The sequence below is a fragment of the Balaenoptera musculus genome, chromosome 5, assembly GCF_009873245.2.
Source record: "Balaenoptera musculus isolate JJ_BM4_2016_0621 chromosome 5, mBalMus1.pri.v3, whole genome shotgun sequence".
In the NCBI taxonomy this organism is placed as follows: domain Eukaryota; kingdom Metazoa; phylum Chordata; class Mammalia; order Artiodactyla; family Balaenopteridae; genus Balaenoptera; species Balaenoptera musculus.
In genome coordinates, this window is record NC_045789.1 from 58,973,413 (window position 1) to 58,996,527 (window position 23,115).

The 23,115-nt window shown below is 34.9% G+C and overlaps 1 protein-coding gene across 9 annotated transcripts in view; it reads right to left on the reverse strand.

Moving 5' to 3' along the window:
- Positions 1-23,115, reverse strand: part of ADGRL3 (adhesion G protein-coupled receptor L3) — an 851,742-nt gene that overhangs the window by 74,651 nt on the left and 753,976 nt on the right. For all 9 annotated transcript variants that reach the window (XM_036853251.1, XM_036853252.1, XM_036853248.1 and 6 more), the window contains 2 exons: positions 22,248-22,457; positions 11,890-12,110 (listed from right to left, as the gene is read on the reverse strand). In XM_036853251.1, the coding sequence (XP_036709146.1) occupies positions 11,890-12,110; positions 22,248-22,457 (431 nt within the window). The remainder of the gene's footprint in view (positions 1-11,889; positions 12,111-22,247; positions 22,458-23,115) is intronic.

The window sequence follows — 23,115 nt, forward strand, 5'->3', positions numbered from 1 at the left end:
AAGCATTCCACTGGGAGACAGGAAATATTACATTGCTTGTTCATTTAAATGCTGAATTATGTGCCCAATTTCTGACAGCACTATTGATGGAGTAAGATAATCACTTCTAGAGGAAGCAGGAAAAAAATGGCACTGGGCCTATTTGCTAGGGCCTTTTGTGTGTCATAGAAACCTTAAAAAAAAAAAAAAGAAAAAGAAAGAAAGAAAAAGCCATACACATAGCCATTAAATCGAGTAGCTTTAAGCTATCTTTTTCTCTCCAATTATGGTGCTACATAACCTGTCTATCAGCTGTCAGGTAAAGTGACATTTTCCTGTCAAGAAGATCTGAGGAAATTCAGTACAAAGAAGAAATAAATTTGGTATCAGAAAACTGAAGTTTAATTAGGTTGGGCAGCCAACCTTTGAGAGTTCTTAAGTCTTAAAAAGTGCATTGTTACTGCTAGTGCTTCTGGGGTTGAAAATTATCCTTAGCATCCCATGAAGTTGATTCATGACCCAAAAGTAAATTATTAATCACTTAATTTCAGTTACATTTAATACTCCCTCAATTCTTAAAGCCTCTGGGAAATTACATTTTCATTCTTCAGGATGACAGGGAGACAAAATGGAAGTGACTAGTTATGAGAAAGATTAATGTAAATTTTGGACAAAATACATTTGATGTTAAAAATCATATCTTGAATTATTTGCCATTTGGCTATATTTGAGGCATAATTAAAAAAGAAAACATCTCCAGTGGAAAACAGTCGAGTGCTTTGCTAAGTGGTCTAAAAGAGCAAATCCAAAGTATGTAAATATTTCTGATTATTATGTAACTGTTACTTAAACCTCAGCAATAATGGAATACCAGAAAAGCTATGTAGAAAGAACTTTATCTATGTCAATACAGGACTAAATAAATAAAATGTTCCCTATTCATATGATGAAATGTTATAAAATAGTCAAGAGGGAGGAAGTAGATCTTTATATGTCAATAGAATAGACCACAGTAACAAAGTTTAGTGAAAAAGTAAAGTGAAGAATCTATACATCTTTCAACTATAATACACATATTTTTGACAGATACATATATGTATGCAGTTTTTTTAATGAAATGGGAAAGATCATCAAACTCAGATTAGTGATTGCCTCTCATATGTGAGTAGAGAGGACCAGAAGCCCACGAAAGGGGCTTTAGCCATGTGCTTTATTTTAGTAATTACTGAAAGCTATGTGCCAAAATACTAATAGTTTTAACATTTGAGTGATAGAGGCAGTGATGTTTATTATGTTTTTTTTTTTACTTTTATGTAACTTCAATTTTTTTTAAAAAGGTTAGAAGCTAAGTTTTTAAGTAAAGAAATAACCAAATGCCTTGAAAAAAAGTGATTTCAAAACAAGAAAATCTGGCCTTATTCTATTAAGTTAAATATATGTAAACTAATTTCAATTGGAGTATAATATTTGCAGTCCAATCAGAAACTGACTACAAGTTCATATTTTTTACATAGATATATAATTTCTCTTTATTCAAAATAAACATAATAATCCAATTTGAAAAAATGTTATTAGGGAGGCAATCAATACTTAAACTATTAGCCATTAGTTTGTTTGAGTAATTGGTTATCTTTTTGCTGTGCTGTTGTTCAAAAAATTTGGTCATGGAAAATAAGTGTGGTACTGCCAATAAGCAGAAACAAACCAGAGAACACAAAGGTTGAAATATGAACATTGTCTTCGTTCTGACCAGAGGCTAGTTTGTTACCGCCCTAATGACAAAGGAGTGTGTGTGTTGCGGGGAGACCAGAGAAGGGGAAATATTTATGGGTCTCTCTGGGTTCTCAACAAAGACCACATTTTCCCTCAAGATAAGGACAATAAAGGACAAAGCATAGACATATTCCCAAATTAAAACATACAAAAGCATACACATACACACAAACACATACACCAGAGTCCAAGAATGTTGCTGAAATTGTAACAGCATGATGTACTAATAATACATTTAAGAATGACTGTTAATAGTACAGCCCCTGTTCTTCTGTAGGTCAGATGAGTTTTAGAGAGCTAATCTGAGAACCAAAACACATTTTCAGCAAGTTGTTTTCAAAGGAAAATGTATTTCAAGAATTTCTGAAAACTGTTATTCTACAGGTTAATGACTTCTTAGACAAACAATTTTAATTACAATATTACAGAATGTCTTGGATAAAGTAGGGAATTTAAAAAATTTACATAATTTCACCAAATGTGTTGTTAAAATAAAATAATGTCATTAAATTTTAGCCTTACAAAACTTTTATACTTTTTGAAAAAGGTCTTTGTTTTGCAAATGCTTTATTTGGAAGTAAATGTGCTTTTGGCATAGTGATCTCTAAATGTAGAAGTGAAATTACTTTAGAAGTTATTATTTTTTTTTGTAAGAAAATTCTTCAATATCTATTCAGTACAACAGATTTCAATTCTCTGAGGAACTGAACAGTGAAAGAGGCGATATGAAACACTTAACATGTATTAAATAAATCCTCTCTCCTTGATGGCTGCCTGGGCTTGACTACCTTCTGGACCACAGTGTGGCAAGAATCCCTTTTCTAATTCAATTGCCATATGGCCATACCTGCTGTTTTTGGCCGCATGCTGGCTTTCTCAAAACTTTCTGTATTTCCTCTTTCCCATTAACTACCTTAAAAGCTTGTGTGATTTGTGCCCTGAGTTTCCTGTGCCAATGTTGAAAGAATTCACCCTGGCTTTAAGGTGAGGGAGCGTACAGACATCCCTCAGAAACCATGGGGAATTGTTTCCAGGATCCCCCGTGGATACCAAAATCCATGGATGCTCAAGTGCCTTACAGCTGGCCCTCCATATCCACTCATGCTGAATGCATGGAACCGGAGGGCCGACTGTATTATGTGTGTGTTTTTACATGCCTGGGCACATACATCCTACCTCATAGTATTCTCTAAGTCTAGACCATTCATTGTCACTTAGATACAATGCAAAACCACTGATTAAGGGGAGACAAATGCTATAAAGGAACAGCTCATTGTACTAAACATAATAAAGTCCAACTTGCAAATGGCCAGATAGACCTGCCATTGAAAAATACAATTTATCTGAAAATTGCCTTTATCCACTAAGCATCATTTAATTTGTGAAATCATTAATTTTAATAGGCTACTTTTGTTTAATTTTTAAGATATATCAATTCTTTTTTTAAATGAACTTCTATCATATACATAAAATCTATAAATTATGTTTATATCAGTACTGTAATAAAAGAGATAACCTGCTGTTGAAAGAGCAAATGCATTCTGATGACACTACATGCTTATTTGAATCAAGACTGAAAAATCTTACAAGACCAGATATATTTTGGAATTCAAAGGAGAACTTGTCACATACCATAAACCTTGACTTTTTCTCCCATTTACCTATACAAAGATGTCACTGAAATTCTTTTTATAGCAATTTTTAAAAAATTATAAAATCAGCATATGTTGCCATATATTTGATAAAGTCTTACTACATTAATTCAGGCTTATTAGTTTAATACTCTAAACAACTGATACTAATCTGCATTGATAAATTATTATGCTCTTCCAGAATTATTTTCTTCCAAAATATAAGAAACATTACTGCAAATTAAATAATAATAAAGGTGTTGAAATCTGGATCAGTCTCCTGTAAAAATGTTAATTACCAATTAAGCAAGTACTACCTTTAGGTTTACTCAGAAAACAGAAAAATAAAATAATGAAATTAATTAATTTCTCAAAACAGGACAACAGAAAACCATGCTTCTAAAGCTAATTCTCTTCTCCTACTAAAATACTCCTCACCATTTTTCTATCATCAGTCATTTTAAAAAGGCATGGCTCTGTATTTTAAAAAGTGGTAAGACCAATTGACCAACATATATAAATGTCACCTAAAACATATGTTTTATAATGTTTTTAGGTACCAGTAACACTACCAGAGTGTAGTTCCTTATTCAAAGTTAGTTTAACGTTGTTCCATTAAGATGCCTTGGGATACTGTATTTTTTTGCCTGTTTAATTCACTCTTATCAAAGCGGACATCTGACCATTAACCAATTCTTCGAAGTAATGTAAATTAACAATGATATTTGCTTCATTTTCTACAGGACCTAAATCACAGACTAAACTATCCTTGTTGAGTATTAAATGTAACCAGTAAACAATCTTTGTGACTGATAGACCATGAAATTTATTGGGTTTAATTATATCAGGTTATTTATGAGAGTTTGTAAACTACATATTCTTCTTTCCTCTGTAGCATATGCAGATCTTTCTATATTTGTACTACAACTATCTGGCAAGATTGAGAGAAAAAAGAAGGAATAAAGAGAATTGGGGCAAGAAAGAAGGAAGAGAAGTGGAAAAGGGACAGATACACACTTCAAGCATAACTCTACTCTAGTTCTAAGCTTACCGCATAATACATCTGTTAAGGGTTTTTAAATGACATTTGTATCACAGCACACTCATGCATCTAATATTGAAATACTTTGCGAGCAAGTGCATGAACTGGAAAAAAGATTGGCAGAGTAATGCAGGAATGGAGTGTGATCACTGGTACTCAAGACTGGCATTTGTGGTTCAGCTACAATTTTGAATTTTAGAACACAAAACTAGATCTCATACATCAAATATAGGTTAGGTTGTTTTCATGCACCCAATATGGTTGTTGTCTTTTTTTTTGGCCGTGCCACATGGCTTGCGGGATCTTAGTTCATTGACCACGGATTGGACCTGGGCCCTCAGCAGTGAGAGCATGGAGTCCTAACCACTGCACCACCAGGGAATTCCCCTCAATATGTTTTTTAAAAATAAGTGTTTCATTATTTCTTCAGCAAAATACATGTAGTTTGGTGGACTACAAAGGTAAGAAAAGTGCTGTCTGCTATAATTTATTAATACTAAATATTGGAATAATTCCCATGGTCCCATGTTGCTTGAAATAACAGGAGGCAGTAGCATAAGAATTGTAATCACTACTCTTATAAATGGATGCTTTTAATATAATTTATTTTATAATTGAAACAATGTTGCTAATCATAAAGTTTGTATTCCTTCATTTGTATCAGCTAAGTAATAGTACCAGTAATAACAGTTATAATTTAATAAATGCTTATACATGCCAAACATTTTACATGCATGCATACTTAAATATATATACATATATATGCACACACATACACATACATATACATATGTATTTACTCATACACACACAGTTTAAAATATTGCAGTAGTTTTGCAAGGTACTTATATAATAACCCCCACGTTACAGATTAGAAACTCAAACTGACTTGCCCACAGCCACATGGCTAATAATTAGTTGAGCCTGAATTTTATTCTAGTCTACCTGACTCCAAAGTCCCTGAACCTAATATGTGTTTCTCAAAAAGAATAAACATACAAGTTATAAAATAAATAAAACTATAGTTTTGTTGACAATGATAAATTCTCAATGAGTAGATGAGAAATTTATATGCTGTACATAAAGCACAGATTGTTGAAATACGCCCCAAGTAAAAATACTAGATCTTTCCAAATATAAGGTGATCTCTTGATGTTAGTAAAAATTTTAGTATTTTTAAACAGCTTTATTGCAGTATAATTTATATACTCTAAATCATCCATTTAAAATATATAATTCAATGCTTTTAGTATATTTAAAAGTTGGGAAATGATCACTGTAATCTAATTTTAGAATATTTTCATGGCACCAGAATGAAAACTTGTACCTATCTACAGCCACCCTCCGTTGTCTCTACCAAATTCACTCCCTTGGTATGGTAATGGCTTCCCTACCCTCTCCCCAGTCCTAGTAACCACTATACTTTTTGTCTCTAAGAATTTGTCTATTCTAGATATTTAGTACAAATGGGATCACACATGTGTAGTCTTTTGTGACTGGATTATTTCATTTAACATAATGTTTTTAAATTGTGTTCATTTTGTAGCATGTATCAATACTTCATTTTTATTTCCAAATAATATTCTATCATATGGATATACCACATTTTGTTTATCTTCTCTTCAATTGATGGATATGGGGGTTTCCACTTTTTTGGCTAATATGAATAATGCTGCTATGAATATTCATGGGAAAGTTTTTGAATGAGCCTATGTTTTCATTTTTTCTTGGGTAAATCCCTAGGAGTGGAATTGCTAGGTCATTCGATATCTAATGTTAGCATTTTGAAGATCTGTCAAACTCTTTTCCAAAGTAGTTAGCTGCACCATTTTACATTGTCACCAGAAATATATGAGGATTCTGATTTTTCCACATCCTCACCAATATGTGTCATTAGCTGTCTTTTTGATTGTAACCTTCTAGTGGGTGAAATTATGATAAAAGGTAACCTCTAGATGTGGAAGTTATTATATATACTTCTTTGGTTCCAGTAAGAACTTAATTTCCATATTAGACTTCAATTATATTTTCTAAATAACAGGACAGCAGTCCTGATGTTCTCTTATATAAGCTCTGGAATGGATAACTCCTTAACCAAAAAAATTATGCTCAACCCCAAATTCTTATATATGGTGATAATCTTATGCCAGTCATAGGGTTCCTGGGTGATGAAATGATGATACAATAAGCCCTCAGTCTCTGATATACATACACATAAAATATGCTCTTAGCTTTAACAACAGAACATATAACATACAGAGCATTCCCCATACACATATTGAATGACTATCTTGATATATGTCAATGATAAATACTTCTTCATTATCTGTACTTTTTCCCACTGGCCAACCTAAAGTCAAACATGCCTGGTGATAAATATTTAGTAAGGTAAATGCTTCATGTCAACACAATGTTACAAGTAGGAATATTTTACATATAATAACATGCTTAGAGAAATATTTCAGATGAATATATAATGTTCTATGAGTAGGATGACGTGCTTAGACATTGCAAAATCTATTGAATAAAACTATGCATATAACTTTCAGATACTATCAAGTTTAATGTTCCTTGGCTCGGCTCCTTCTTGGATAATAATATAACCTAGTATTTTAAAAATCAATAATCACTTTTCTACCCAAATGATTATGCTGGTTAGAGAATGAAGTGGCAATAAAGAAACTGGGGGGCTTTTAACTAGCAGAGGAGAGACTACTCCTTTTAGAGCTCTTGTTAAGCTAGTGAGCTAAGAAGACAAATCTAAGATTTAACAGATGATTTATAATAATTTTCAGATCATAAAATTGATTTCAATTATTTTTAAAAGCTCAGTTATGCTTTTAGAACTCAAGGATGTTCTTTCTGGTCCATTAAAAGTGTTCATGACCTAATCAACATCTTTCAGAAAACTTTTACCAATTTTCGAGCCCACATTTTAATTTCTGGGCTATTCTCTGAGCTTTACTCCTTCCCAGCACCCTCCCTTCTCCTCTTCTTGGAACCTACTTCCAGTCCTTTTCCAATCTACCCATGACTTTAACCACTGCTTTTTCTGTCATAAAGTTAGATTTCAAGGAAAGTGCTATAAACTATAAATGTAATTTTTTCCCTTTGAATAAAAATTAACTGTTCAAACAGTTTGCATTTTTGGAGGTAATATTGATGTAATTAAAGTTTACATGAACTGATTAGTTTCAGGTCATAAAATCAAAGTACTTAGCACAGAATTTCTGTATCAATTCTGTTTGAATTATTAAGTCAATGCCAGCCTTTCTTTTTTGACAGTATCATATTGGATGGCTTCACCAAAGTCAAATGCTCTACCTCTGAGCTATAACCCCATGGATGGCTTCACTGAATGTTCATATGAATAACAGTATAAGAGACTAATGGTAGATAGAAAAACAGAGAGAAAATGGAAAACACCCCATAGTCAGTGCAATTTAGACCTGTGGTCCACTAGCTGAATTTTTTTTTTTTTTTAATGACTGTATTGGACTTTTAATCTGATTTTTTAAGTGTCTGGTAATTGTGACTAAATGTAATTCTAAGTAAATTCTCTCGAGAATAATGTCAATACAGATAAAAAGATTTCATTAAACAACATCAGAAAATAATGAGATTCTCTTATAAATACTGCAAATTGATGGCAAACTAAGCAACTTCTCGAAATCAAATTATGTATGCTTTATGTGTGAGTATGTGTTTTCTACATAATAATCAATTCAACAGCCCTAATAACATTTAATAGAAAAACACATCATAATCCTTCAGCCAAACGGAATATGATAGTTACCTCTATCTGTATCAAAATAATATTTATTTAACCTACAAAAACAATTCTGTCTCTAATTTTATCTCCTACCATTGATACGATTCTCTACTTTTTAGAAATGTAAACTATTATTATTATTAAAGGTTTCAGAAATAAAACCTCATTGTTATTACAATAAAATACATTAAGTACATTAAGAGGAGAGAAAAGAAAGAGAAATTTGTTATTTGGATTACTGTAATATGTATTCAATGGTTTTAGTCTCGATGTAATCCAAGTGGTTGAGACTAAGAAGTAAAAATTTAATAATAACAAAATTCCAAAAATAAGTAAAATAGACTCCTGAGAAATAAAAATTTACTGTATTAAGCTTAATAAGAATTTACAGAAAATGAGTGACAATATGTCTCTGAATTCTGGCTAATTCCAGTTTATTTATGACTGTAGACTTTACATATTTGCATTTTAAAAAATCAATGTAGCACATAAGAAGGTAACACTGGCAGAAACAAACAAACAAACCAAAAAGCCCCCAAATGTGATGAGCAGGAAGTAGGAAATGCCATTTGAAATAAAAGAAATAAACAATAGTAACAGAAACCAGACAACAAAAACAGATTTAATAATAAGGAACAAGATACATAATTCTATATGCAGAAATCCTTCCAGTGTATAAAAATTCATTGCTTATATTTTTATTTGAGACAATATCTTGATTAAACTCCTGACGGAAACATGATCTGTTCATTTCAGCTTATCAAGTAAATACAAATGACTGAATAATGTTTATTTTTCAACACCTGATTCCTCAATGGGAAAAACAGCACTGTATAGACGTTGGGTTGGATGAATTCCCAAAGAAAGAAGTTAAATCTTTTTTCCATGTATTTTGAAGGTCTCTCTCTGGACAATTTATTGAAAATGCACAAATGAGACACTAAATGCTCTATGCCCACCTGTGAAAGAATTTTAGTGCAATTTTCCCTATCCTTTTCTATCCCTCTTTCATTTACCACTTATTTTATCTGTATCTGTTTTGCTTCTCTTTGTGTTGGGAAAAATCATAATGGTGAAACTGAACTATTATTAAGGCTTGTTTTAAATCAATGCCTGGGAAAAAAATTAGCCTCTATTCTCACAAAGTGATAATGTCTTCCAGTTATGTGCAGGAAATTAAAGCAGTGATGGCCAAAACTTTAACAAAGTCACAAGAGACTACATAGTATTGATTCTAAGAAAAGATAGATACCTGCTATCCAGAAAATGACCTCTCTTTCAAAATAAATGACTAAAACATAAAGCAAACAAGTTGTCAGTTCAGTAATAGGAAAACTTTCAAATATCTAAAGAGAAAAAACAACATAAAACAAAAATAAAAGCAAGTCAAGAACTGCAAGAGAGAAAAATTGAACTATATAAGCACAATATTTATAGTATAGGTCACAAATAACAATATCAGTCAATTTAATACATTAGAGAGAAAATGCATTAATTAAAAGGTAAAATCCTATGATCTAAGGGCAGTAACTGCTAATGGGCTTCTTTTAGAGGGGATAAAAATGTTCTAAAATTAGATAGTGGTGATGGATGCCTAACATTGAATGTACTAAAAACAACTGAATTGTATTCTTTAAAACAGTGAATTCTATGGTATGCAAATTATATCAATAAAGGTGTTTTTTATTAAATTCTATGATCTAATCCCCCTCCCCTAAAATGTCTTTAGGAGCAAATACAGGCAATATTTTTATCTAATCCTAATCTGGTCCATGATTGCCACTGGGATACACAAAATGACCTCAGATTCGACCATAATTCACAAAGGTTAGATTAAAAAATAATTACTATTAGTTACATTTAGACAAATTGTTTTATGTAGCTTGTCACTGTACTCAAGAAAAAAATTCAACAGAAGCGAGATGGTCTTCTTTTAATCGTATTGTTGGTGCTTCTACACCAACGTATATTCTAACTATGCTCCCTATAACTCTGGAGTCCTCTTTCTGTTCCCTCCTGAATCTTCTCTGCTGGTAAACGAGCTGCTTTATTGCCAGCATATTCAGGCTGCTGACTGCTGGTGAAAAGTCATGAAATTTGGCTTACTAACTTCTGTACAATTGATGTTGTCTAACCTCATCTGAGCCTACACTACTGCTTGGAAATCGTTTTATTAATGTCTAATTGGCTCCTTAACACATTTTCCATAGTGCTCATTTCAAAGCTTTTCAAATCTGTCCTCTCAGTGTGACCTCACCTATTCGCTCAAAAATCAGCATCTCCTATTTGATGGAAAAATTCCTCCACTTCCAAATTTATCCTTTCTGTTATTTCCTTCACACCTCAGAAGACAGGGGTCATCTGACTATTTCAAAAACATCCTAGTTTTAGTGGAAATAAGCCTGACTTATTTCATCACACGTTTGCCACTATCTACCTCCATCACCATGGACAAGGCAATTAATTTACCTGGTTCTTGATTTTTTTTCATCTATAAAATTAATGCCTTGGACTAGGTGAATTCTAAGGCCACTTTCAGTACTAAATCAAGGTTTTTCTCACCTTATGTCTAATCTTATGCCTTTCTATCCCCCTAGGACCTTTTCTTTTCATTCAGCCTATATATATAGTTAATACAAATGAGGCATAAGATACTTTCTCTCTACTAATCTTCTCTTACCAACTTGATTCTTCCCAACCTAGATACTTTGGGACTTCATTTTTAAAAATCCTCCTTCATTACTGTTACCATGAATTAATATTTTCACTATTTCTCAATCAAACTTTTTCAGGCTGTAGATAACACTTGAAGACTCTACTTTGTTGCCACTGACTTATCTCTTCACACTTTCCAATTTGGCTTCTGCTTCCAGCACTTTGCCAAAATAGTTGTTGCAAAGGATAAATGGACAGAGAATACCACCTTGAAACTTTCTTCTCCCTTTCCCCATGGTTCTCTTTTAAGGCTCTGGTCATCTCTTTTCTTTATTTTTATTCTCCCTCCTCAATCTATGTTCTAAATGTGAGTATTCATCAGAGATCTATCTTGGTCTTCTTTCTAAACTTTTTCTATTGAAACTCATTCATTCTCAGGATCCCAATTATTATATTGATGTGGATTACTGAAATATTTTTCACTGAATTCCTTTCCATAAGTATGCTGATCATCTCTATGGGTATGTTTCACCAATTTGAAGGTATGTTGAAAATAAAGTTCATCACTGTACCCCAATAGCCACCTAGGGGAAAAAAGGAAAACACAAGCTGCCCCTGCTCATATACTCTATCTTTCTGTTAATGATATAAGTTACTTCCTAGTGACTAGAATTAATATGTCAGGAAGAAGAGAAGCCATTAAAGTCAGGGACTACACTGTTCTCTGAATACACATCTTTAATACAGCTAGTTCTTCATTTGACAAATGTCTCAATGCTCTGAAAGATATTAAAAGTTTCATCCTTTTATAATTACTCAAGGTTGTGATGTAGATGTGCAATCTCAGGAATATTTTTTCTCTCTTTACATCATAACAAAAGTACAACCCATGAATTGAATTATCTCCATTTGCTTCTACAGTTCTGTTGTTTATTGCTGTGGAGTGATATAAAGACCTTAGCTTCTGAGAAAATGCAAAGTTTCAATTTCAACTAGATTTTAAAAGAGGAAAAAAAGGAAAGAAAACATAAACTCACACTTTATCCGTTCCATAACTCCTATAGTCTACTGCAGCTGACACAGCCACAATGAGCGCAGGCATCCCATAGCCAACCAGGTAAAAGTATTTCCTTCGTGAATGTTCACTCTCAAAAACCTCCACCAGCATGATATACAGCTGCACTCCCTCCAGGAACATCCACGTGAAGGCAGCCAAGAAGAAGAAATGTAAGAGAGCAGCAAAAACGGCACAGGCAATCTAGGGAAGGGAACAAATGAGTCAGTCAAATAACTACCAAATGAAATACCAACTGCCATAAAATTAAAATAAATATTTATCAAGACTGCAATAATAAGATAGGTCTGCAAAAAAATAATCAAGACAAGATTCTTAAAATTCAGAAATTAAAACCTTATTAGATATAACTTATCTGTGAAAACTGTATTTAACGTTTTGTTAATAATGGCTATGGATGACAGCAAAGCATTATAATAAGAAAAAAGTATAACATATAGGGAAAAGTTCTAATAAGATCCTATTGATAATAATTACTGAGATTAGTCTAAAGGTTTTAAAATAGATCTCATGAATTTTTTTCTTGGTCATAATCCTGTGTTTATTAACATATTAAGTCCTTCAATGTAAGTGAAAGAGAAACACTAAAATCAAGGAGAATAAAAGCTCTTAAGGGCTTCCCTGGTGGCGCAGTGGTTGAGAATCTGCCTGCTAATGCAGGGGACACGGGTTTGAGCCCTGGTCTGGGAAGATCCCACATGCCACGGAGCGGCTGGGCCCGTGAGCCACAGCTGCTGAGCCTGCGCGTCTGGAGCCTGTGCCCCGCAGCGGGAGGGGCCGCGATAGCGAGAGGCCTGCGCGCCGCGATGAAGAGTGGCCCCCGCTTGCCGCAACTAGAGAAAGCCCTCGCACGGAACAAAGACCCAACACAGCTAAATAAATAAATAAATAAATAAAAAAAAAAAAAAAAAAAAAGCTCTTAAAATAAAAAATATAATAATTAAAGTATTTTATAATGAGATTATTAATTCATTATTATTTATTATTTCTTCCTTGCCTTGTTTCAGAAAGGATTTAAGATGACATTGGGAAGTTCGTAATGCATAGGTGTAAATGTAGATCTGGTTAAAATAAAGTGTTCCAGGAATGCTTTCATTCTCTCATTTTTTTGTTATTTTACTAAATGTTGGTCTATACAAGCTTGGTCATAAAAGGCAGCTAGCCCTTACTTTGGCATGTTTTCTAAGGTACTACAAGTTTCAGCTGACCATATATTAATTTTCTTATGTCAGTTCCTGAAATTCTCACTCCTTTGGAGGGGAGGCCTTCATTTTTTATAAGAAGTCCTAACTAAAATCTACAGTTCCTACTAGAAAAGGCAAAACATTTATAGAAATTATCTGATTAGTATGGATTCAATGACGAGTATGATCCTTGAGAAATGAGATGAAGGGCAGGTCTATTTCCTTGGATTAGAGAGATGATGATAAAGGGGAGATGAGGCACTCAAGTGTCAAAGGGGCTAGAAAGAGAAAGCAGAGCCTGACTGCCACATAACAGGCAGGAACAGAACACATATCCAGCAATAAGAGTAAAGACAAGTTGGGCTGAGCTGCACTCAACCCAAATTTTTCAAATCAATCACTGTCCTTTATGCTACATGTCCGAAGTTTTGTGCAGTATGCAACATTTGGAGAAGTTTATCATAGCATATGTAACATCAAGAAGCAAAAATAAGAATAAGGTTTCTAAATGAAAAGAAATCACAGAGCATTTGAATTGCAGGTTAAAAAGAGAATGAAATGATTTCTTCTTGGGAAATAACATAGTTTTCCATTTCTTGCTTTGTAGAGTTAGAACTTCAACTATTAATTTTTGTTATCAGAAGGCTTTACTTTTTTGGAGAAAAAATGTGCACTTTGATTGCTTATTCATCTGTATGCATTTATGGGAAAAACTGTCCCATTTGTATATGATAACCAGTTAAAAGTATAATCACCATAATTGTACCCTTCACAGCCATTAATCATGAATGTGTAATCACAAACATGAATCCAACAGCATTTTCATTGTAACGTACTGTATACATATGGACACATACCAGAGAACAGCATTAAATGAATGAATTATTTATTATGCCTACAAGTCTTCTAAAAAATGAAAATTTTCATTTGCAGTTTTAGTCATGAGAACCAACTTGCGTTATGTGCATGAATCTTAAGTTAGTAGAAAGGGCCTCACAAAAATTACAAATGTGCATAAAGTCTGTTTAATATATTAGATATTGTCTGTTGATCATATTTTCTGTTTGGGTTTATCAAGAACAGTTGGCTAGTGCTATTCATTTTTTCCTATTTCTTTCCTTCCCTCCTTCCTTTCCTCCCTCACTCTCTCCCTCCCTCTCTCCCCATCTCTCTCCCTCCTTCCCTTCCTTTCTTGGTATGGCTAAATGTGGTTAGTAGTAAAGTATAAAGTATGAAGTTAGCACTTAAAGATGTAAACAGAACTTGAGAAAATATAAAGTGTAAAACAAAATTTGGGAAGAGTATATAAATTATAAAAATGACATTGAGTTTGAACTGTTTTCCAAAATAGGTCAATTAGAAAAACTCATGTTAGGAGACCTTCAAGATGGCGGAGGAGTAAGACGTGGAGGTCACCTTCCTCCCCACAAATACATCAGAAATAGATCTACATGTGGAACAACTCCTACAGAATGCCTACTGAATGCTGGCAGAAGACCTCAGACTTCCCACAAGGCAAGAAACTCCCCACATACCTGGGTAGGGCAAAAGAAAAAAGAAGAAACAGAGACAAAAGAATAGGGATGGGACCTGCACCTCTGGGAGGGAGATGTGAAGGAGTAAAAGTCTCCACACACTAGGAAGCCCCTTCACTGGCGGAGACGGGGGGTGGCGGTGGGGAAGCTTTGGAGGCATGGAGAAGAACGCAGCAACAGTGGTGCAGAGGACAAAGCAGAGAGGTTCCTGCACAGAAGATCACTGCCAACCAGCACTCACCAGCCTGAGAGGCTTGTCTGCTCACCCGCTCGGGTAGGTGGGGGCTGGGAGCTGAGGCTCGGGCTTCGGAGGTCAGATCCCAGGGAGAGGACTGGGGTTGGCTACGTGAACACAGTCTGAAGGGGGCTAGTGCTCCACACCTAGGCTGGAGGGAGTCCGGGAGAAAGTTTGGAACTGCCTAAGAGGCAAGAGACCATTGTTTCAGGGTGCACGAGGAGAGGGGATTCAGAGCACCACCTAAACGAGCTCCAGAGACTGTCATGAGCCGCAGCTATCAGCATGGATCCCAGAGACGGGCACGCAACGCTAAGGCTGCTGCTGCAGCCATCAAGAAGGCTATGTGCAAGAACAGGTCACTATCCACACCTCCCCTCCCAGGAGCCACTGCCAGAGTCCCATGAAACAGGGAAAACTTCCCCAGGAGAACGCACGGTGCGCCTCAGGCTGTTGCACGTCACTCCAGGCTCTGCCACCGCAGGCTCGCCCCACATTCCGTACCTCCGCTCTCCCCAGCCTGAGTGAGCCAGAGCCCCCTAATCAGCTGCTCCTTTAACCCCGTCCTATGGGGGCTAAGAACAGACGCCCTCAGGCAACTTATATGCAGAGATGAGGCCAAATCCAAAGCTGAACCCCAGGAGCTGTGCGAACAAAGAAGAGAAAGGGAAATCTCTCCCAGCAGCCTCAGGAGAAGCAGATTAAATCTTCACAATCAACTTGATGTACCCTGCATCTGTGGAATACATGAATAGACAACGAATCATCACAAAACTGAGGTGGCGGACTTTGGGAACAATTGTAGACTTGGGGTTTGCTTTCTGCCTCTGATTTGTATCTGGTTTTATGTTTATCTTAGTTTAGTATTTAGAGTTTATTATCATTGGTAGGTTTGTTTATTGATTTGGTTGCTTTCTTCCTTTTTTTTAATATATAGATATATATTTTTTTCCTTTTTCTCTTTTTTGTGAGTGTGTATGTGTATGCTTCTTTGTGTGATTTTGTCTGTACAGCTTTGCTTTTACCATTTGTCCTAGGGTTCTGTCTGTCCGTTTTTTTGTTTGTTTGTTTGTTTTTCTTTTTCTTTTTTTTAAGTACAGTTTTTAGCGCTTGTTATCACTGGTGGATTTGTTTTTTGGTTTGGTTGCTCTCTTCCTTCTTTCTTTCTTTTTTTTATTACCATTTAATTTTTTTATTTTTAATAATTATTTTTCATTTTTTATTTTAATAACGTTTTTATTTTATTTTATTTTATTTTATTTTATTTTATTTATTTTATTTCTTTCTTTTTTTTCCTCCCTTTTCTTTTGAGCCATGTGGCTGACAGGGTCTTGGTGCTCTGGCCGGGTGTCAGACCTGTGCCTCTGAGGTGGGAGAGCTGAGTTCAGAACATTGGTCCACCAGAGACTTCCCAGCTCCATGTAATATCAAAAGGCGAAAATCTCCCAGAGATCTCTATCTCAATGCTAAGACCCAGCTCCACTCAATGACCAGCAAGCTACAGTGCTGGACACTCTATGCCAAACAACTAGCAACACAGGAACACAACCCCACCCATTAGCAGAGAGGCTGCCGAAAATCATAATAAGGTCACAGACACCCCAAAAGACACCACTGGACGAGGACCTGCCCATCAGAAAGACAAGATCCAGCCTCATCCACTAGAACACAGGCACTAGTCCCCTCCACCAGGAAGCCTACACAACCCACTGAACTAACCCAGGCCACTGGGGGCAGACACCAAAAACAACGGGAACTATGAACCTGCAGCCTGCAAAAAGGAGACCCCAAACACAGTAAATTAAGCAAAATGAGAAGACAGAGAAATATGCAGCAGATGAAGGAGCAAGGTAAAAACCCACCAGACCAAACAAATGAAGAGGAAATAGGCAGTCTACCTGAAAAAGAATTCAGAGTAATGCTAGTAAAAATGATCCAAAATCTTGGAAAAAAAAATGGAGACAATACAAGAAACGTTTAACAATGACCTAAAAGAACTAAAGGGCAAACAAACAATGATCAACAACACAATAAATGAAATTAAAAATTCTCTAGAAGGAATCAATAGCATTATAACTGAAGTAGAAGAACTGATAACTGCCCTGGAAGATAAAATAGTGGAAATAACTACTGCAGAGCAGAATAAAGAAAAAAGAATGAACAGAATTGAGGACAGTCTTACACAACTCTGGGACAACATTAAACACACCAATACTCAAATTTTAGGGGTCCCAGAAGAAGAAGAGAAAAAGAAAGGGACTGAGAAAATATTTGAAGAGATTATAGTTGAAAACTTCCTTAATATGGGAAAGGAAATAGTCAATCAACTCCAGGAAGTGCAGAGAGTCCCATACATGATAAACCCAAAGAGAAACAAGCCAAGACCCATATTAATCAAACTATCAAAAATTAAATACAAAGAAAAAATATTAAAAGCAGCAAGGGAAAAACAACAAATAACATACAAGGGAACTCCCATAAGGTTAACAGCTGAAACGCTGCAAGCCAGAAGGGAGTGGCAGGATATATTTAAAGTGATGAAAGGGAAAAACCTACAACCAAGATTACTCTACCCAGCAAGGATCTCATTCAGATTCGATGGAGAAATTAAAACCATTACAGACAAGCAAAAGCTAAGAGAATTCAGCACCACTAAACCACCAACAAATGCTAAAGGAACTTCTTTAGGCAGGAAACGCAAGAGAAGGAAAAGACCTACAATAACAAACACAAAATAATTAAGAAAATGGTAATAGGACATACATATCGATAATTACCTTAAATGTAAATGGATTAATTGCTCCAACCAAAAGACATACACTGGCTGAATGGATACAAAAGCAAGACTGATATATATGCTGTCTACAAGAGACCCACTTCAGACCTAGGGACACTTAGTGACTGAAAGTGAGGGATGGAAAAAGATATTCCATGCAAATGGAAATCAAAAGAAAGCTGGAGTAGCAATTCTCATATCAGAAAAAGTAGACTTTAAAACAAAGACTATTACAAGAGACAAAGAAGGACACTACATAATGATCAAGGGATCAATCCAAGAAGAAGATATAAAAATTGTAAATACTTATGCACCCAACATAGGAGCACCTCAATAAATAAGGCAAATGCTAACAGCCATAAAAGGACAAATCAACAGTAACACAATTATAGTACGGAACTTTAACACCCCACTTTTACCTATGGACAGATCACCCAAAATGAAAATAAATAAGGAAACACAAGCTCTAAATGATATATTAAACAAGATGGACTTAATTGATATTTATAGGACATTCCACCCAAAAACAACAGAATACACTTTCTTCTCAAATGCTAATGGGACAGTCTCCAGGATAGATCATATCTTGGATCACAAAAAAGCCTTGGTAAATTTAAAAAAATTGAAATTGTATCAAGTATCTTTTCCGACCAAAAAGTTATGAGATTATATATCAATTACAGGAGAAAAATCTGTAAAAAATACAAACACATGGAGGCTAAACAATACACTACTTAGTAACCAAAAGATCACTGAAGAAATCAAAGAGGAAATCAAAAAATACCTAGAAACAGTGACAATGAAAACACAATGACCCAGAACCTATGGGATGCAGCAAAAGCAGTTCTAAGAAGGAAGTTTATAGCAATACAATCCTACCTCAAGAACCAGGAAACATCTCAAATAAACAACCTAACCTTACACCTAAAGCAGTTAGAGACAGAACAAAAAGACCCCAAAGTTAGCAGAAGGAGAGAAATGATAAAATCAGATCAGATATAAGTAAAAAAGAAATAAAGGGAACAGTAGCAAAGATCAATAAAACTAAAAGCTGGTTCTTTGAGAAGATAAACAAAATTGATAAACCATTAACCAGACTCATCAAGAAAAAAAGGGAGAAGACTCAAATCAATAGAATTAGAAATAAAAAAGGAGAAGTAGCAACTGACACTGCAGAAATACAAAAGATCATGAGAGATTACTACAAGCAACTATATGCCAATAAAATGGACAACCTGGAAGAAATGGACAAATTCTTAGAAAAGCACAACCTTCTGAGACTGAATCAGGAAGAGATAGATAATATAAACAGATGAATAACAAGCACTGAAACTGAGACTGTGATTAAAAAATCTTCCAACAAACAAAAGCCCAGGACCAGATAGCTTCACAGGCAAATTCTATCAAACATTTAGAGAAGAGCTAACACCTACCCTTCTCAAACTCTTCCAAAATATAGCAGAGGAAGGAACACTCCCAAACACATTCTATGAGGCCACCGTCACCCTGATACCAAAACCAAACAAAGATGTCACAAACAAAGAAAACTACAGGCCAATATCACTGATGAACATGGATGCAAAAATCCTCAACAAAATACTAGCAAACAGAATCCAACAGCATATTAAAGTGTTGTACACCATGATCAAGTGGGGTTTATACCAGGAATGCAAGGATTCTTCAATATTAGCGAATCAATCAGTGTGATAAACCATATTAACAAATTGAAGGGAAAAACCATATGATCATCTCAATAGATGAGAAAAAGCTTTTGACAAAATTCAAAACCCATTTATGATAAAAAAAAAACCTCCAGAAAGTAGGCATAGAGGGAACCTACCTCAACATAATTAAGGCCATAAATGACAAACCCACAGCAAACATTGTTCTCAATGGTGAAAAACTGAAATCATTTCCTCTAAGATCAGGAACACGACAAGGTTGTCCACTCTCACCACTATTATTCAACATAGTTTTGGAAGTTTTAGCCACAGCAATCAAAGAAGAAAATGAAATAAAAGGAATCCAAATCGGAAAAGAAGAAGTAAAGCTGTCATTGTTTGCAGATGACATGATCCTATACATAGAGAATCCTAAAGATGCTGCCAGAAAACTACTAGAGCTAATCAATGAATTTGGTAAAGTAGCAGGATATGAAATTAATGCACAGAAATCTCGTGCACTCCTATACACTAATAATGAAAAATCTGAATGAGAAATTAAGGAAACACCCTAATTTACCATTGCAATAAAAAGAATAAAATACCTAGGAATAAACCTACCTAAGGAGACAAAAGACCTGTATGCAGAAAACTATAAGACACTGATGAAAGAAATTAAAGACGATACAAAGAGACGGAGAGATATACCATGTTCTTGGATTGGAAAAATCAACATTGTGAAAATGACTATACTACCCAAAGCAATCTACAGATTCAGTGCAATCCCTATCAAACTACCAATGGCATTTTTCACAGAACTAGAACAAAAATTTCACAATTTGTATAGAAACACAAAAGACCCAGAATAGCCAAAGCAATCTTGAGAAACAAAAACAGAGCTGGAGGAATCAGGCTCCTGGACTTCAGACTATACTACAAAGCTACAGTAATCAAGACTTTATGGTACGGGCACAAAAATAGAAATATAGATCAATAGAACAGGATAGAAATCCCAGAGATAAACCCATGCACATATGGTCAGCTTATTTTTGATAAAGGAGGCAAGGATATACAACGGAGAAAAGACAGCCTCTTCAATAAGTGGTGCTGGGAAAACTGGACAGCTACATGGAAAAGAATGAAATTAGAACATTCCGTAACACCATACACAAAAATAAACTCAAAATGGCTTAGAGACCTGAATGTAAGGCCAGACACTATAAAACTCTTAGAGGAAAACATAGGCAGAACACTTTATGACATAAATCATAGCAAGATCCTTTTTGACCAACCTCCTAGAGAAATGGAAATAAAAAACAAAAATAAACAAATGGGACCTAATGAAACTTAAAAGCTTTTGCACAGCAAAGGAAACCATAAGCAAGACGAAAAGACAACCCTCAGAATGGGAGAAAATATTTGCAAATGAAGCAACTGACAAAGGATTAATCTCCAAAATATACAAGCAGCTCATGCATCTCAATATCAAAAAAACAAACAACCCAATCCAAAAATGGGCAAAAGACCTAAATAGATGTATCTCCAAAGAAGACATACAGATTGCCAACAAACACATGAAAGGATGCTCACCATCACTAATCATTAGAGAAATGCAAATCAAAACTACAATGAGGTATCACCTCACACCAGTCAGAATGGCCATCACCAAAAAATCTAGAAACAATAAATGCTGGAGAGGGTGTGGAGAAAAGGGAACCCTCTTGCACTGTTGGTGGGAATGTAAATTGATACAGCCACTATGGAGAACAGTATGGAGTTTCCTTAAAAAACTAAAAATAGAACTACCATGTGACCCAGCAATTCCACTAATGGCATACACGCTGAGAAAACCATAATTCAAAAAGTGTCATGTGCCACAATGTTCATTGCAGCTCTATTTACAATAGACAGGACATGGAAACAACCTAAGTGTCCGTCGACAGATGAATGGATAAAGAAGATGTGGCACATATATACAATGGAATATTACTCAGCCATAAAAAGAAATGAAATTGAGTTATTTGTAATGAGGTGGATGGACCTAGAGTTGGTCATACAGAGTGAAGTAAGTCAGAAAGAGAAAAACAAATACCGTATGTTAACACATGCTTATGGAATATAAAACAACAAAAAAAAGGTTCTGAAGAACCTAGGGGTAGGACAGGAATAAAGATGCAGACGTAGAGAATGGACTTGAGGACATGGGGAGGGGGAAGGGTAGTCTGGGACGAAGTGAGAAAGTGGCATGGACTTATATATACTACCAAATGTAAAATAGATAGCTAGTGGGAAGCAGCCGCATATCACAAGGAGATCAGCTCAGTGCTTTGTGACCACCTAGAGGGGTGGGATAGGGAGGGTGGGAGGGAGATGCAAGAAGGAGGAGATATGGGGATATATGTATATATATAGCTGATTCACTTTGTTATAAAGCAGAAACTAACACACCATTGTAAAGTAATTATACTCCAATAGAGATGTTACAAAAAAAAGATTAAAAAAAAAAACCAACTCATGTTAGCCATGCAGTTTTCAATATAATTTCCAGTGTTTTTTAAAAAAAATATATTATAAACTTCAAAGAATAACAATTACATGTTGGAAAAGATACTCCTCCATTCCCCAAATGATTTAAGTTTTCTCAGTATTCAGCTTTGTGATTAAAAAAATTAAAGAAAAAGACTAATGAAGAAACACAGTTCTTTAGAAAAGCAAGTTTTTGAACGGAATTTGTGAAGAAATGTACATTCATACATCCATATATTCACTGCTTCTTTATGACAATGGATATGAAAAAGGAAATAAGATCTCAAAATTAGTAACTATCTTAGACAACTGGAAGAGAGGATACTTTCAAACAAGAATATTTTGTGTATTGGAAAGCTGTAAGTGGAGAAATTCTTTTCTAATACCAAAATAAATTGCTTACTGGTTGATCTGTTCGGTTGATCCCGATCAAGAAGAGCAGTTCTGCTACAAAAAGGCTGATGCAGAGGTTCTTATGGATGGTGTTACGGTCACTCTGGAGCCCACGGAAAAAGCAAAATGTGAAGATGCAAATCAGGAGACAAACAAGGGACAGCAAAATTCCAACCCATGTGATCACATCCAGAAGAAGGTCATGGACCGCATCACTGTGCTGGAAACACAATAGAAAAGCCATAAGTTGCAATTATGCATAACCAACTACAAAGTTTATAAGGGCCTGTTTTCATGAAGCATGATTTTAATAATGTACTAAATATCCTCCACACATGCAATGAATAAGATAACTTAATTATTTGGGTTTTCTAATCCACAGGTAAAGCATTTTATCTTTTCTGTGAGGTGTAAATCAGTTTGTCAATAGTGTTTGCACCTTTCTTAGCTATGTACATTTTCAGTTGTACATTTTCAACTATGTACATTTTCAGTTGAAGCATATCAACTTAATTCTGGCCAAAGATTTCAAGGTAAAGCTTTTCATTTTTCTACCCCACATCACGTTTTTAGGTTAATATTTTTACAACTCTTGCTAGGGAATACTCTATATAAAAATTAAGTTATACACTTAGGAAAGTGGTATCACAACTGAAATTTATTTGAATCACTGAAGTATTTTTATAAAAAAAAAATACAATTCCTCTGTCCTCTAAATCCTTTATCAGAATTTCCAAGGTTCAGTTCATAAAAGTATGTAATTTTATAAAGATCCCCAGTTAATTCTGACGGACAGCCACATATGTGTACCATTTATTTAGTGGAAAATATAAAAGAATGAGGATAGTCACTGGATTTATATTCATATTGAATGGCTT